The sequence below is a fragment of the Alligator sinensis genome, unplaced genomic scaffold, assembly GCF_000455745.1.
Source record: "Alligator sinensis unplaced genomic scaffold, ASM45574v1 scaffold713_1, whole genome shotgun sequence".
NCBI classification, from domain to species: Eukaryota; Metazoa; Chordata; order Crocodylia; family Alligatoridae; genus Alligator; species Alligator sinensis.
The window spans coordinates 338,088-355,727 of record NW_005842814.1 but is presented as its reverse complement, the minus strand read 5'-3'; the positions used below and the strand labels follow the sequence as shown (position 1 = coordinate 355,727).

Below are 17,640 nucleotides of genomic sequence, written 5' to 3'. Positions count from 1 at the left end.
AGTTGGGCTAGGGACAGACATTACACATTAACTGGTTTAAATTATCAGAAACTGTATTAAACTAGAGGTGCGCCGATACATCGGTCCAATATTGGAATGGTACCGATATAAACAAAATTGTCTATATCAGATATTGGCCTGATGGGGCCGATAATTTGGCCAATAAATGCCCATGCTGCGCACAGCTGCAGCACGACATGGAGCAGAGCCGGCAGCGTGGAGAGCTGCCTCCAGCTCGTAAGTCGGAAGGGAGGGGGGAAGAGAAAGGGTGCGGGGGGGCAGATCAATGCCCCCTGCGGTGAGGGAGGGGGCAGGGGCAGGCACTGCCCAGCTGGAGCAGGGGGGCACAGGATGGAGCTGTGGCTCATGGGGTGGGGGCAGCGAGAGGAGCGGGGGGTGACCCTGAATCTGCACTCGTGGCTTTTTGGAGCTAATCAACAGTTCAGTTGGTAATGTCCTTTCATTCCTTCCTTTGGAAAAAGCTGTTTAAGAAGAGCTTGAACTAATGAGTGAGGCTTTGTTTTCTGATGGGGTGCTAAATGCTGGTAACAAAGCTGATAAATGCTCAGTTATCAAGGAGGTGGGGGGGAACCACTCCGTAATCAGAGTGTCTGCCAGGGCCTGGTCACAACCCCCTCAGCTCAGCAGTATGGAAGGAAGGGAGGGCTGCTCTAACACCCCCAGCTTTTAGCTTGAGCCACTGTAGACATGTGCCTGAATTTTTTCAGTCCAGAGGGGATGTCTGTATGGTTACAAACTGGTTCAACCTTGACAGGTTAGACTAACCTGCAAAGATTGAATCAATTCAGGCTTTTTGAATAAATGTCCCTAGCCCAGATGTTCAGTGCACATAAATTGGTTTGAAAAAGGCTGAAACCAGTTTGAGATAAACCCGGTTGAATATAGTATCAAAATGAACTGATTTGGGTCAAACCGGTTTATGCAATGTTTGTCCCAGACCCCTTCCTGGTTTAAGTTAAACCAGACTCCCCCAGCATCCTGGCATACTCTCTAGGCTGGGCTCTCTGCTCCACAGCAGAGCTGGCCTCTCCCCTCTGCTTCCTCGCTTAAGCTCTGGCAGAGACTGCAGGCATTTGCCTGGCTTCCCCCTACTCCCCCACCACCCTCCCCTCATTACTCCCTGCTAAGCAGGGATTCCCCTCTCCCCTCTGCCATACACAGACACCTCTTGGCATTAGCTAGCATAGCACATGCTGGCTACGGTCTGTGCTGTGGCAGACAGGACAAAGACAGACAGGACTGTGCTGCTTAGGGCTCTTTGGAGCTAAGCAATAGCTAAGCTGGTAATGTCCCTCCATTCCTTCTTTGGAACTAGTTGTTTAAGAGCTTGAACTAATGGAGAGATCCTTTTGTTTTGCTGATGGGGTGATAAATGTTCCCTACTGATAATTAAATGCTATGTAAATCCTGGCTGGCTCCTTGCTGACCGAGGGGGTGTGAGGGGAACCTCTCCCTAATCAGAGCATCCTGCCGAGACCTGACCATGCCCCCCATCCTCAGCTCAGCACTGTAGAAGGGAAGGGAGGGCTGTTTTAGTGCCCCCCTGGCTTCCAGCCTGAGCCACTGCAGGCATATGCCTGCATTTTTTCAGTCCAGAGGGGATGTCTGTATGGTTACAAACTGATTCAGCCTAGGTAGGTTAGACTAACCTGCAAAGATTGAATCAATTCAGGCTCAGGCTTTTTGAATGTCTGTCCCTAGCCCCAGAGGACCACTGGCTTGGTAGCAGCTCCCTAGGCTCACACTTCTCTTGTTTTGATCTGTCCCTGTAGTACTAAACCCAGCTACAAGGGCACATGCATCTCACTGTCAGAACTTTCAATGAATACACTTTGCAATCCCTCTCTTCTTCTCCTTTTCCAAGCAGTAAATGGCCTTCTGGAGAAGGGAGGTAGAAGGAGCTTAAAAAATAGATTCTAAAACAGAAACTAAATACGAAGTCAAAATGCAAGATGTACAAGAGAGAAAAACAGACTGGGAAGGGCTACACAACAGGGCTAACAAATGACTGGAAAGAGATGGAATCAGATTTTTTGTTTTGTGCTAAATTAAGAGACTTGGTTAACCCCAGACATAGGCAATCCAGTAGATTCATTCTTAAGAATGAATATGTTTTGCATTAGCATTTAACATCAGGAAATACCGACTCATAAAGTTAGTAAAAAGGCTTTTAGTGTGTTATATATATTGTGTGCGCAGCTCAGACATGGATACCAGAATGATAGATTTTTGGTGTGCATTCAAGGGCAAAAATACCCAATTACTTGTGGGTGCACATTTCTCACAAGACAACCACTCTCTCCAATCTCAGTTCTAGTCCTCAAAGGGAATTTACAAAATACTTTTCATAGATGAGACTATGAACTTCACTTCACCATAAATCTACTGGATTAAAAAAATCATGGACTAAATATAGACATTAGATTTATGGCACATTATAAGCTGCCTGCCATCTGATGATCCCAGGTAACCCGTCTGCATCTCACCAGCTACATTTTATCATCTTCTTCCCCTTCCCCCCCACTACCTTTTCATACTTATTGTCTCCCATTTCCTTTGAAACTTACTGTGACGCATTTGCATTTTCACAGACCTGCATTTTGCATTTTGGCTTCTATTCTACCCAGGAAAGCACACAAACACCAGCAGACTTTCCCTATGCCTGAAGAAGGGTGCTTGTGCCTGAAAGCTTGCAAAGAACAATTTTTCCAACTATTTAGTTGGTCTAATAAAAGATATTACATCTGCCCAAAGAACCTTGTCTGCCCATGTCCTTTGATGAACACAGCTACAACCAACACCCCTCAGACACGGAGTGCACTTATTTTCAATTATTAACACCTTCTGTCTCCTCCTCAGCCCTGCTACTTATTCTTCACTCCTACAGTGTTCTTCAAGGTTGCCTTCCTCTGGGATTTTATCCCCAGTAAAGCCAAATTACAGCATGAAGCATGTAGCACACATTTTCCCAAAGCTAAGTTGGTATCTCTAATCAGTCTATCAAGACTTTAAAACCAAGTTTAGAGATGCCCTGATCTTCACTGTTCCTGAGAGAAAATAATTGGTGTGCAACCCTCACAGTGCTTAAAATTTTCAAGATAAAAAATAATCCATCAACTGAAGAGTAAAGCAAAAAAACAAAGGAAGGCCTTAACAGGCCTCATAAGAAAGGTTTAAATAACAATCTTCTTGTATTAAATTACCATCAATCATTAACTAAGCCAATTATACTCATTCTTGATCCAGTTCCAAAGAGCTAGATCTAAATTGACCTATGAGATGGCAAAATAGGACTTGTTAGGGTTATCGTATGTCTGGGTTTTCCTGGACACGTCCTCTTTTTGAGCCCTCTGATTTCCATCTGGGCAGGTTTTTTAAATCTGACCAAATGTCTGAGATTTTGCTTTGCCCCACTGGTGGGAACAGGGGGAGTGTGATTGAAGGCAGCAGTGAGTACAGACATACCTGCCTGCAGCTGCAGAAGTGCACACAGACCCATGTGATGCTCCTTGCTGCCTCTGACAGCCCTCACCCTGCTTCCACCCCTGGAGCACAACAAAATCCTGGATATTTGGTCAGGGCAGGAGGGCGGGGGTTGGGGCTGTGATAAGGTGGGGGGCACTGTCCGCTTCTCTAGTAGGGGAAAGGGGCGGTGGCCCTCTGAGGGCAGTGGGGAACTCTGTGGCTAGGAGCACTCTGTGCCCATGCTCGCAGGGGGGGTGGTGGGAAGGGGGGCATGGCCAGGCTGCATGGCCCCGGCGGCAGCCCCATCCCAGGGTGCGGGGTGCCACAAGCCTCCCCTCTTCTTCCCTTCAGCCTGGGTTGGGGCCCAACACACTCCGCTGCCACCTGCATGAATTGGAGCCACTGGACTCTGGCCCAGTCAGGACAGGGATAGCTGGGGCCCTCTAGCAGGGATTGCGGGGGGTAGGAGGCTGCAGGTCAGGAGTGAGGGGTACCATCATGGCACAGGGGGGCAGAGTACTGTGGTTGGGAGTGAGGGGCACTGGAAAGGCTGGGGTCAGTGGGTCAGGAGTGAGGGGCAGCAGCAGGGCTGGGAGGCACTGTGGCTTGGCAGTGAGGGGGAACAAAATTGGCAGGGGTAGGGTACCGGCATGTCTCTGCCCTCCCCCCGGTGACAGGTGTCCTCTTTTTTGGACCTGGAAATATGGTAACCCTATCTTGGATGGAATGCAAGTGCCTAACTTATAAGGAATAATCCAAAAAGACCTTTCTTAGTTGCAGCAAAGCCACTTACGTGCAGAGATTCATTAGGTGCTTCCATTTGGGCCTGAAAAGATCCCTGTGCACCTAGATTTGGGCTACTCTGCATGCCAGGACAGCTGCCTGGTGCCTACTCTCTCAAATTGGTGTGGAAGGCATCTAAAGTCCACTTAAGTCCCAATTTCTTAGGTGGGGACAGATCACACCACACAATTATCTGCTGGTGACAGCACAACATACAGCCCAACAAGAAACACAGCCGGGGCAGTGACACACACCTTTTGCCCACCAGTGTCATGGGAGAAACCCTTAACCCAGTAAATGAGAGATTAGGGTTCTGGGCTCTCCTCACTTCAAATCCACATCTTCAGCTCCCCAGGAGAATGCCCTGACCACCAGGCTGGGGGAGGCATCTTCTATCTCTTTTTGTTGAAGAACAACCTACCTCCACCCTCACTGGCTACCCAGCGACTGCTGAGCACTGGCAACTGGTAGGGGGGCACAGGGGGGCACGTGCCCCACTCCAAGATTTGCCCCTGAAAGTGCTTGGAGGCCTGTTGATGCACCCCTACTCAGGACAGGGCCAGGCGGGGCGTGGATTCCTGCTGACCCGACTGTATGGCCGGGGACTGCACTCTGCTTCTCTACCTAGCCCTGCTCTCCCTGACAGTGCTCTGGAGCCTGGAGCATCAGAAAGCACTTCAGCCAACCGGAGCACTGCCCTGTCTCCCTCCCCTGTGCGGTCCCTCCCTCCCCCTCCCTACCTGTAAAGTGTGCTCTGATCCCCCAGCAGAGGTGCTGTTCCTGCTGCTGGGAGAAAGGTAAGCCTGCAGTGATCTGGAATGACTTCAAGAGGCACCTGGGCAGAGACTGTTTACTGTATAGGAAGCCTAGGGCCCTACCCCTTTTGATTTGAATCTCCCTCACAGGACAAGTTACGTACATTTTAGGCATTTTGATGCCTAAATGAAGGCACCTGGGATCTGGTCCAAAGTGTTGTCATAGATCATTTGAAGATAATGCCCCGATTAATGCTTACAATTACATCTCTATTGTTCCTAGTGTTTCTGTTGTTACTTGTCATGGTAATAATTATATGTTGGAGGATCCAGAAAATGTGCATATTGGAGTCCTGATTCTTCAAGCACTTCTGTGCATGTTTAACTTTAGGCATATGAGTAGCTCCCCGTAAGTCATAGGAGTAACTGAATGCTTATAATTAAGCATATGCATAAGTATACCAGAATTAGGGCCTACTCTAAAACATGTATTCTGCCAATTGCCAAAGGAAGGGATTTTTTTTTCTAGGAAGCTGGAAAGTCCAACACCTGGGGCATTTATACACATGCTCAGGGGTGGGGGGGGAGGGGGAGGAGCTTTAATTACAGTGGCTCTGAGAGCCACACTAATTAAAACACTCAGAGTGTCTCATATACCTGTGGCCCAGTGCTTCAAAATATCAGTGGGAGTGCAGTAATTGCCATGCTTCAGCAGACTCAATTAATCGAGTCTGCTCTGATGTGCTGGAATTCTAGCATGCTGGAGCAGCCACCTTGCTCATGTATAGGCACCCCGATGTTCAAAACAGCAAGAGAGAACCAATTACTTGAATTCTTAAATACAAACAACATATACTTCACTTCTTTAATGACACTTGCACCTAACGTTAGACCATGTATGCATAACTGCAGCACATCAAGTTTTTAGGAAGCATACTGTCTGTGCAGGGTAGATTAAAAAAATATTATTGCAAACTTGTTGTTTCTGCTCCTATTGAAGTCCATGAGGATTTCCACATCAGTTTCAGCTGGAATAGGATTGCGCCCCAAAGCCCTTTTTGACTGGCTTGCACTGGAATTTTATAGCCAATTAAGTTTATTTTTTTCATGGAATTCCATAGCTCCTGTATTTGAGACATGTTCTGCAACCATCCTCTAGAGCAATCAGTGCTAATATTCAGCAAATATTTCTCTTAAATGATTCTGCTTGTTACTCCCTAAAGAAGTCACCTGTAGAAACCATTTTTAACAAGAAACTTTTGCCCTCTGTAGTGATTCTGTATAGACAGATAACTAAAAGAGTAAAAACTGGCCCAGATCTGTCAGTTTTCAGTGATGAATAGCTTTGCTAGCCCTTAATTGTTTGGCATAATTTCTCTTAATCTTAATGACCTGAGAAAATGATACAGAGATTCACTTTCTAACCTCCATTTCTATAACTTTCAACTAGAGCTGGCAGGTAGTCATGTTTCCTGTTAACAGCAAGATTAGGGAACTAAAATATTTATTGTGCTTGGCTTCTTGAATGCCTTTTACTGTAAACAGTGGAAGATATGTTCATCTTGGCTCATTATGGTTTGTGTCCAAAGAAAATAAGTTTCTATAAATTATAGATACACAAATCCACTTAAGGGTTTGGTGTATATGTATTTATGCACTTGATTATTAATGCAGCCACAGCCAGCATCATTGTATAAAATGCTCTGTAAAAAAAGCTCTTCTTTATGCAGGCATTTTTGCCACCTGAAGCATAGGTTTCAGCTCTGCTACTTGATGCTTGCTCTTGTGTTGGTCTTCAAGCAGCTTATAAAATAGTAAACACTGTTGTTTTTATACACCAGCAACCAAAGAGAAAAAGGAGCGTTAGCACTAAATGGGAAGCATGAGGTTCCACACAATATGATCAGTGAAATATCAGAGCTATTTTGTAAATCTGGATTAGGGCAGGCAAAGTCTCGCCCATGGGCTGGATCTGGCCTGCAGTGGACACCATTTCCCAGCAGCCCCGGCCCACATGGCTGGGGCCAGTTTCCATGGAGACCCCAGCCACAGCTGTGCTGTGACAGCACAAGGCTGGGGTTGCCATAGAGACCGGCCCCAGCTGCACTGGCAGGTCATGTGGCAGAGCAGGGCAGGGGGCTGCTGGGATCTTGCAGCAGGAGCAGCTTGGTCAGGGCCGGGGCAGAGCCGCAATCTGCAGCCCACATGCTTTGAGAAGGGGCGCGCAGGCAGCAGATCGCAGCTATGCTCCGGCTCAGAACCATGCTGTCACTGCTGCAGGGAACCTGGAGCATGCAGGCAGCAGATCACGGCTCTGCCCCAGCTCCTTGCAGCAGTGACGGCATGGTCCCAAGCCAGGGCAGAGCCATGATCTGCTGCCTGTGTGCCCCTGCCCAAAGCATGCATGCTGCAGATTAGGGCTCTGCCCTGGCATTGATCAAGCTGCCCCTGCCGCCAGATCCCAGCAGTTCTGGAACAGCCCCTTGCCCTGCCCTGCCATATGCCCTACCAGCATGGCTGGGGCCGCTCTCCATGGCAACCCCTTGAGCTATCACAGTGCGGCTGCGGTTGGGGTCTCCAAGGAAACTGGCTCCAGCCATGTGGGCAGGGGCTGCTGGGAAATTAAATCTAGCTGCTGGCCAGATCTGCCATTTTGCCCACCCTGATCTAGATCCTTTCTTGAGTGCATTAAGTGTATTACAATAAACTTAAAATTCACCTGGGGCCAGGCCCAGCAAAGTCATGGTGAATGCACAGGAGTTAGGACCAGCGTAATGAAAGACAGAACAGATGTCTGTGAAGATATTCAATACTGAATACATCTAAATGAGCCAGGACAGAACCAGCAATGGGACAATTATGTAGAGCCAGGCTCAGGAATATAATATCCTAGTCTGGCCTAATCAGAGTAAATGAGTTAGAACCTAATATCTACATTGGGCCATCCCAAGAGAACTTCATGTAAGACATGGGGATAAGTTCAAGCAGAAGTGAAAGAACCAGCTGAAAGAGAGCAGATGATGTTGTGAGTCAGGAGGAAAACATAGATCAGGACTGTCCAACTAGCAGCCCACAGGCCTCACACAGGCCTCACAAAGGGTTAACATGTGGCCTGTGAGTTCCTTCCTGGCTGCTATTCTGCCTCCCTATTTGCTCCTACCATGATAGCTGGGAGGGGCTGAAGTGTCCAAGCTGAACACATGGCAAAGAAGAAATTCTGCCTGCACTGCAGCTGGGTGGTGCATGTAGCCGAGGGGAGGTGGTGGCAGACAGATGCTGCATGCATGGCAGGGGAGAGGCAAGTTGCCTCTACTAGGGGAACAGCCCATGTGGTGCATGCAGTTGGGAAAGGGAAGGAGCCAGGCTGTCCACGTTGTGTGGGGATAGGGGTGCTAGGCATCCCACACAGTGGGAGGGAGTGGGGAAAAGGAGACACCTACATGATGTGCAGACTTTGGGTCTGTGGCCCGAGTGGCATTAGACTCCCAGCTGTCTGGAAGTGGACAGGCCTGATATAGATGAACCAAAATACCAGAGAGAGCATGGAACTCCCTGCTGTCACTTAAACTTGCATATTGACTAACAATAGATGTTAAGACACACCTTTTTCAGAAGAGGGGACAATGCAACAAGTCTATTAATCAAGAGATTCACTACTCTGCACCCCCCATCACAAGATGATGACAGATCAGCAGGTGATCACCCACTTGGAGACAGACCTGGTCAATAGGATGAGGAAGGGGGAGAGAAAGAGAGAGAATGAGTGTGGACAAGCAAGTGCATGAGTGCTGAAGGAGGAGCAGAATGTAGTAGTGGGGAGCAGAACTGATGTAGGCGTGGGGGTGCCTAGTTATTTGCTGGGCAGGGTATATTGAGAGATGTGTGGATGGGAGTGACAGAACGAATTGCATAAAATTTTGGGTTTGGGAGAAGTTTGATAGGTGATATTTGTAAAGAACTCTGAAAGGTGTAAAGTAGTGTATAAAGGCTAATTATAGTTAGAGCCTACTAAAGTAAATAAATGCCAGATGGATGCATCTCCTATTCTTCATTATATACTGCACTGAGCAGTTAAACTGTTATACTGTAAATATTTATTTTTAACAAACTCCATCTCTGTATTAGTATTACTACGCTTATTACTAGTATTGCTATTTTGCAGACTGAAAAAGCAGAGAGAATGTATTCTTCAGCACACTGTTTAGAAGGATAGATTACTTCATTATTATTGCAGTTCTAGCATGGAAGTACTTAAAGGGGACATGATCTGTAACCATTAGCCTACTACCCTTATGTACAATGAACATATCCTGTAGAATATAATAGGAATGAAATGAAAGCAATAGATTCTACAGAAATCCCTCTAATACATCAACAGCATTTTAAAACCCATTATAGAAAGTGATAGCAGCTGGTTTAAACACATATGTTGAAAGGTTATAATTCCTTATTACATTCTATTTTGACAGAAGAAAAACTGCATTTCCTTTCTCGTTCAAAATTTCTCTGTTCTGCTTTGTATCTTTGGGAGAGGCAGCAAGTGCTCAAGAATAAAACTTCATATATCTAAATATGGTCAAAACATTTAAGGACACCCAGCAGATGGCATCATAGCTCAGTAAGGGGCCGTTAACAGTACACACTTAGTAACTTTACAAAAAAAATACAAGTATGGGAAATCAACAACAATGGACAGATAGAAAAAAAACTATTATGCAAAATCCTAAAGGTATCTAACAAGACGAACAAAGACTTTAGCCTTTCTTAGTTTAGCTCCTTGTGAGGGCACCTGTATTTAGCCCTACTATCAAAAGCTGAAGCTAGGTTGTAATATAAAACCATGGATAATGTACCTAATCTTCAGGTCCCTGGTAGAAATAGACTGTTGGCTCTTTCCATGTTGTTGTGAAATGGTTTGTGATGTATTGTAAACTAGGCAGCTCATGTAGATTTGGCTGAAACTGCGTTAAAAACTGAATGTCTGGAGGATACAGTGCTAAGCTTAGTTACTGACAGTTTGCATTTACTGCTTCCTTCTCATTAACTGCTTTCTATCACCCCCAGCTCCTGCCTACCTCTGCGCTTTCCCTGCCCAGGAAGCTCACTTAGGCTGGCTCAATGCCTCACTTCTCTTTTATCCACAACTGAAGCTGGGAGCTCCCTCACTGTTCCAGAGAGTGCTGTCTCTGTAGCTGGCTACTCAGAGCAAGGGAACATAAGAAGCCCATCCCCATCCTTCTTTAGACTGAGAAGACAAAACTGTGGCAAAAACGATATGTCTGGGAACTTGGCAGACATACCTAGACAATTGATAATATTTTGCGGTTGGTATCAAATACCAAAGAGACAAGTCCTGTGAATAAGTGATAAGAATGAACTGTAATATCAGTAAAGAGCTGCTGTCATGTTCCCTGCTAACACACTCAAAAGTCCAGTCACACCCACACTGTGCTGCCCATTTCCAGCCACATTTCTGCTCCTACTAAGTCTTTCAACAATGGGAGTCCTCCAAGATCTTCTCACACAGTGACTTCGTCGATGTTGTTTTTTCTTGCTAGGACAGAAACTAACCCCCACCATGTTAATAATTTGAAAAGAAAACAGTCATACCATTTAATTAAGGCCCCCTTTACATATGACACTTGAGACACGATCAACTAGTTAATCATGCCTTAAGTGGTCACCTGGCCACATGTTCAATTAATGATGTGATAAAAAAAGGAATAAGCTACAAAGTTATTCCACAAAATACATGGAATAATTTTATAACTGCTTCCTATTACTCCATTAACTGAACATGTGGCTAGGGGCCCCTGTGGCTGGGAGCTCTGTCAGCTAATCAGAGTTCCCAGCTGGGGTGACCCATGATCACCACCATGGCTGGGAGACAGCTGCTGATGTGGGGGTGTGGAAAGCCCCCCAGTGGCTCGGAGATCACAGCAGCTGTAGTCTCCCAGCTGCAGAATGCATGGAGCTACCTGCAGCTGGGAGATCACAGCAACTACAGTCAACCTACCACAGGGCTCTGGGAAGAAGCAAGCTCCCTAACTTGGAGCCTGGGTCACTTGCCAGAGTTCCCAGCCATGGGAGCATGTCATGCACTGCCCTGTGGCTGGAAGCCCCATCAGCTGACCCAGGCTACCAGCTGAAGGGGCACCCCAGGGGTCCCTATGCATTAGATCCCATCATGCCTTTACCTGCATGTGCAAAGGGGACCTTAGAGTTTACCTAGCACTCCCTATATTAGATTACATTACTCCACTTGTAACCCTGAACATCTAAATACAGGTGACAAACATAAAATGAAGGTAGAAGGCAGGATACAGATGCACTTTGTAGACTAAGAGATGCACAGGTTTTCATGAGCAAAACACTTACTTCATCAGAAGCTAATAAAAGTATGCATCTCTCATTCAGTTAGTTTATAAACTGCATCAGTAGCCTGGGTTCTGCCTGAATTTAGACTATCACAGCTAACTCTTTCTCTCATACAAAATATGAGGTTAGAAATGAAAGAATTCAAAGTAGAAATACGATCTGAGAAAAAATTAGGTTAGTACTTGGAAGAGTGACACTGCCCTTCCCATAATATATGCATGACATAATTCTCTATATAACTATTACTCCTTGACCAATGGGGAAGAAGCATCAGAAGCTCACCTAAAAACTAGGTTTGAATAAAGGCATGCCTCAATAAACAAGGCTTAATTTAGATGCTCTTGTACAGCACTTCTGGAGACAAGGTAAGCAAGAATCCTAACAACAAACACCTGAACTTTTGCGTCTTAAGATGAAGACATATGCCAGCTATGTCAAGCTTAAAGAAGAAAGGAAAAAATTCTTGGCAACTGCATTCTCAGCTGAAAAAACTAGTTCCACTGTTTCTACAAGGCCCATTTGTTCAAGGTCAGATACAGGCAGTCTCCATATGACTGTGAATGGTACTGCTTATTATCTCATGGTACCAAAACAAGTCTGTAATGCACCATAAACTGTGTATACAACTGAACAATTCAAAGCTACATATACCGTTTCCAAGCTCCACGCAGAATTTTCCATTTTTTAGTTCCCTTCTTTGGTTTCTTTATTTCTGTTTCCTAGGACTCTCCTAATTTTCCTCTTGATAGAGAAAAGCTAGGTTCTTGGGCCCAAAGACAACAAAGTATATACTCTTCAAACTCTGGCCCTAAATTGGATGTCTATGCTGCACTGAAAAGGAAAGATTAAATGTACTAAGGTAATACCTCCTGAACCTTTCTGTGATCTAAAAGAATGATACAAAACTTGTAACTGCCTGACACTGCTGCTGAAGAACGAATGGATGCCAGTATACCTGTAGTGCTAATTGGACTCTGCCAGCCAGTCAACACCTATGTGAGCTGCTGCCCAGACAGATGATCCAAGCCAACAGCTGCCACCTTGATGGAAAGAGCTTTGAAATGAACAAGTCTGATCAAAGCTCAAAGACCAATCTAATCTAATTATACCTGCTTTCTTTTTGTAGCTCTTTTTCTATGTTTGTCAGTCATGAAATTAATTGTACAACTGTGATAAACAGAGTGAGTAAATGAGAGCTTATATTACTTAAATTGGGAAGGGATTATACACTTGTTTTTAGGCTCCCTTACAAGCAAAAGTATTTGTGATCTTAACAGGAAAATAAGATTCCTTAAAAGTAAACTAAAAGCTACAGTATAGTACAAGATTTTATTCATTATCAAATGATACCTTTAGAAATGTGGTGCAATTGCTGTTGTTACTTGTACTAAAAGCAAGAGGTGTCTCCTAACCAGGAAAGACTTGTGGTTTATACTGCTAGAAAAAAAAAAACACCTGTTCAAAGAATCCCAAAAACCAAAAAAACCCTATTATCCCACACACAATGCTTAGTATTATTGACTTCATTTGAGTATTATCCTTCCCTTCTTCCTAAGTTCTACTTTTTATTTAAAAACAAATACTTCATTTAAATGATAAGTATTGAACTACTAAGGATGGCTTAGGACTACAAAAAGTTGCAAAAACTATGTATTCTGAGCAAAAAAACCCAACCCAAAACTTTGCACTTAATATTGGGTTTACACACGGCTACAGAAAGAGTGCTACATATAAAGAGGGGGTGTTGTTCCTGACAGGCACAGGAAAACCCAGTGGAAGCAGTTAATCAAAATAAAATTTCCTGGTGATTTCTATATAAAGGGGAAGGCAAAAATAGCTTTAGAAGTAGGTCAGGGTTAAATGACTATTTAACAGTCAAAAATAATTCCTGACTCCAGGGGGGGTAGCTACTGTATTTTACAACGTACAAGTCAACATGCTGTATAAGTCGACCCCATATTTCTGTTCAAAAAGTTTGGATTTTCGAAGATCCTGTGTATAAGTTGACCCTGCCTTGCCTGGGGGGCAGAGCATGGCAGGAGGATGGCTGGGTGCATTGTTGAGAGGAAAAGGCAGTGGAGCCTAGCAGCCCCCCTCCTCTACAGCTCAGGGGCTGCCTGACCCAGTAGCAGCTTGCCTCCTGTCTGCAGGTTGTGGTGGCCAGGCTCCACCAAAAGCAAGACCAGGCCCCTTGCCACTTTTGCCTTTAGCAGGCTCCTGCAGCCCACAGGACACCTGACACTACCCAGGAAGGGATTGCCTCGCCCCATGGGCAGTTTGGGGTATTGGGCAGGGGTGGGTGCTGCCCCTGCTTTCAGCACCTTGCACACCATCCCCACTTCCAGCACACCCTGCCACCCTCCTGGTGTCCCCCCATCATGCCCAGACGCAAGGCAGGCCCTTCCCAGGTGGCACCAGACATTCTCTGGGCTGCAGGAGCCTGCTGAAGGCAGAAGTAGCGAGGGGCCCAATTCTGCTATCGGCAGAGCCTGCCTGCCTCTCACATGGCTGGGGGGTGAGCTGCTGCCAGGCTGGGCAGCCTGAGCTGGGGGCAGTCCTTCCTTCCACAGTGGCAGCGCGCCCTGATCTGTGTGCTTCCTGAGATCCCAAAGGCCCATGTGGCAGGGCGCTGGTGCAGGGTCCGGCTGAAGTACTGATATGGTGTATAAGTCAAGGTGGAAATTTAAGGGTATAATTTTTTGGGTTCAAAACTCGACCTATACACTATAAAATATGGTAAACGATACATTAAAACAAATGCTTTAAAATACCCATTCTCCCCACCATTTCTCATTTAAAAGCTAATGTGCACCTTTGTAATGTGGAACTTAAATGATGTAGGTGATTGCTGCAGACCAGTAACTGTAACTTTTCAGTAAAACTACTTGAATGGGTTCAATTCATGGATAGTTAATTTCACTTTTAGGTAGTATATGTAAACAATAACATTTTCAGTCCCATTATTTAACAGAAGTATTTAGCTGTGTTGGTGTGAAGTCAGGCAAAAGGCAGGGGAGAGTAGCACCTTGCAGCAGGGGTAGGCAACCTGTGGCATGAGTGCCAGAAGTGACATGGTAGCCTGTGTGTATGGCAGATCAGGGAGGGGACAGGAAGCACAGCAGCAGTTGGGGCTGGAAGCAGAAAGCAAAGCAAGAGATTGAGCAAGGAGCACAGGACAGGAATCAGAAAGCAGAGGAAGAGATCAAGCAGGGAGCACAGAACAGGGAAAGCAGAGCAGCAGACTGGGCAAAGGAAGGGGATCTGAGTGGCATGCATGGAGGGTGAGGGGCTAATTTGTGGCCCAACTGCCAAAAAAATGGGTGCCTACTACCTTAGACCATCTAATGAAGTAGCTGTCACCTACAAAAGCTTATGCCTCTCTGAACTAGCTGATCTCTAAGCCTTCCCTTCTTTCTGTTAACATAAGAACTTGCTTGTACATGCTTTTGAAAATATTATTAAACAACTTAACATTAGAAAATCTTCATATTAGAAAATTTGCCAGTCATAGTTATGTTGGTGAGATGTGATTCTATTTTTTTTACACCTACATGCTGGCAAAATCCCTAGGATAGAGGCAGTAATAATGACCTAAAAGTGGTATCATTTGCTAAACTGGTGGTATAAGCTGTTCATACAAACTCTATATTTTTGTATGCTTTGTGATTTCCCTTGGAAGGTTTTGCTAGCATAGTCAGAGCTATTGTAGACTGGGCTTCAGTGTTAGATTCAAGAATCTAGACCATAAACAGCTCAGATTTATGAAATTTAAATCATAAGTATTTAAATTAATCAACTTTTGAATCTTAGAAAGGACCCGGTACTGAAAGCCAACCACTTTGTATTATTGCTGAAGTTAATGAGAAAACAGCATGTAGATTTTTTGCTGGACTCTACTCAAAATGCTTTCCTAATTTTCTTTTTAAACATCTATAATACCTTTCTTATTAATTAGTATAGCAGTTTGTGTAGAGCAGATTTATGCATCCAAGAGGACATTCTGTGAGTGAGCTACAAAGCAGTGAGAAAGTAATCAATTTTAGTTAAATTTTTGTCACAGGTTTATTACATAACAATGCATTTGGTTAATATTATTTCACTTACTCTTTCATTTGTACTATTTCATCATTTGCTAAGAAATTCCTGAAACCTGTCACTACCTATTCATATCTTTCTAGAAGGTGACAAGTCTTTCTCTGTCAAATGAATTCCAATTTTGTAATCATAATCAGGTATCTTGATAACCATTAGGAAATGCCATCATTGAATCTCTGATTGTGTATCTTTAAACTTTGCTCTTTGGGGACTCAATTTTGCAATAAATTTCCTGCGTGCTTACAGAATCAGTCTGTGAGTGATGATCATGTATTTACATTCTATTTTTATTCTAGAACACTATAACGACGATGGCTACAGACCGAGCACACAAACAAACATCAAACTGAGACTGCCTTTGTGCCAGAGAGGGAGTTGCACTGTCTTATGAAACTAATAATCTTTTAAACAAAATCTCTGGACAACTTGTACAAAGCCAAGTTTAAATGAAGCCCCAGTAGCTGTGCTACTGAAAAAAAAAAGCAACACGAAAAGGGAAGAAAACACAATATTCTGAAAGAAGCAGAGCATGTGACTGTCTCCTTGTCTCCAGAGATCACCTTCAGGATAAAATGATCACAAGCTTAATGCATGGAATCCAAGATCCTCACTACCTGAATCAGAATTTCTCTCATGTCAAAGCCAAATAACATTTCTACAAATAGCTCAATAACACTATAACACATCTAGGTTAAAGTTGCCAACTATTTTTTCCTTCCTTTGATTACACAAACACACCTTTGAGCAAAGAAGGGAACATCTTCTTTGCTTGCTGGATATAAAACTGTTCCATTATCAAGGTCATCATCACAGATAGCACTTTCCATACTACTTTTACACAACAATTTTTGCTGTGGAAAAATGCTTTGAAGAACATATTAATGTGTTCAAGTGCACTCCTTTCTACACTGTTGATTCTTGCTTTAAAACTGCACCTGTTAGACTGTTCCCTTCCAGTGCTAACTGAAATCCAATGTGATATGTATTACCTTTTTGAACATCCTGGTGGAATCTTCACTTATCTGCATGAAGCGCATGATAACATTGTTCAGATAAATATCACTCAATGTCGCATGGTCTTTGCTTTCTCTTCTCACTTGATTCAGTAGTAAGTACCAACAATTCACGGGGGATAAGAGATTCTGGTCTTTCCTAAAACATATAGATATATTACATAATTAACATATCACAAGTACCCCCATACCACGTACAGCAATACCAATTATGCAAAAACACAAACCCAACAAATTTACATTTAAAGTTGAAAAAATAAGTGTTCGACTTTGCAAAGTATGTGTGACATGTCTGTAAATATAAATTCAAGCCAAGTCTTGTTCCCCTTCATACATGGAAGCAGACCCACTGAAATCAATAGGCAAGGTTTAGATAGTACTTTCAGATGTGTTTTACAAAACATGAGGCATAACTAGAAAAAAGCATAAGAATTCAGAACATTACAATCTATCTGGGAATATCAAAAACGCCACAGAGCCTGCAGTTGCTAAAAATGGACTAGACATAAAATTCCGAATCTATATTTCATAGATTTCATAGATATTAGAGCTGGAAAGGACCTCAGAAGGAGATCGTCGAGTCCAGCCCCCTGCCCAAGGGGCAGGAAGCCAGTTGGGGTTATAGGATCCCAGCAAGATAAGCATCCAAATTTCTCTTGAAGGTGTTCAAGCACCTACATTGAACACCTTCAATGGCAGGCCTTGGGGGCTCAGACAGTAAAGAAATTCTTCCTTATATCCAGCCTGAAATGGCCTTGCAGTAGTTTATAACTGTTTGACCTCGTCATCCCTTGGGGCCCTCTGGTGAACAAACGTTCCCCCAGATACCGGTGGTCACCCCTGATAAACTTATTTGTGGCGCCCAAAACTGGACGCAGTACTCCAGCTGCGGCCTCACCGAGGATGAGTACAATGGGAGAAGAATGACGTCCGGGGATTTGCTTGAGAAACATCTATGATGCAAGCCAGCGTTTTGGTCACTTTACTAGCCGCAGCATTGCATTGAAGGCTCATGTTCATTTTGTGGTCAATGATGACCCCCAAATCTCTTTCTTCCATAGTGCTAGCCAGTGTAGCACTGCCAAGCCTATAAGGATGCTGCAGGTTTTTCCTCCCAAGGTGGAGAACCT

At 44.4% G+C, this 17,640-nt stretch overlaps 1 protein-coding gene across 2 annotated transcripts in view; it reads right to left on the bottom strand.

Moving 5' to 3' along the window:
- The window catches only part of SRGAP1 (SLIT-ROBO Rho GTPase activating protein 1), a 112,909-nt gene that overhangs the window by 88,251 nt on the left and 7,018 nt on the right, over nucleotides 1–17,640 (bottom strand). For both annotated transcript variants that reach the window (XR_003091721.1, XM_025191417.1), the window contains exon 2: nucleotides 16,487–16,649. Coding sequence is in view for 1 of the 2 variants with exons in the window: in XM_025191417.1 (XP_025047202.1) it covers nucleotides 16,487–16,649 (163 nt within the window). In the remaining variant the exon portion in view is untranslated. The remainder of the gene's footprint in view (nucleotides 1–16,486; nucleotides 16,650–17,640) is intronic.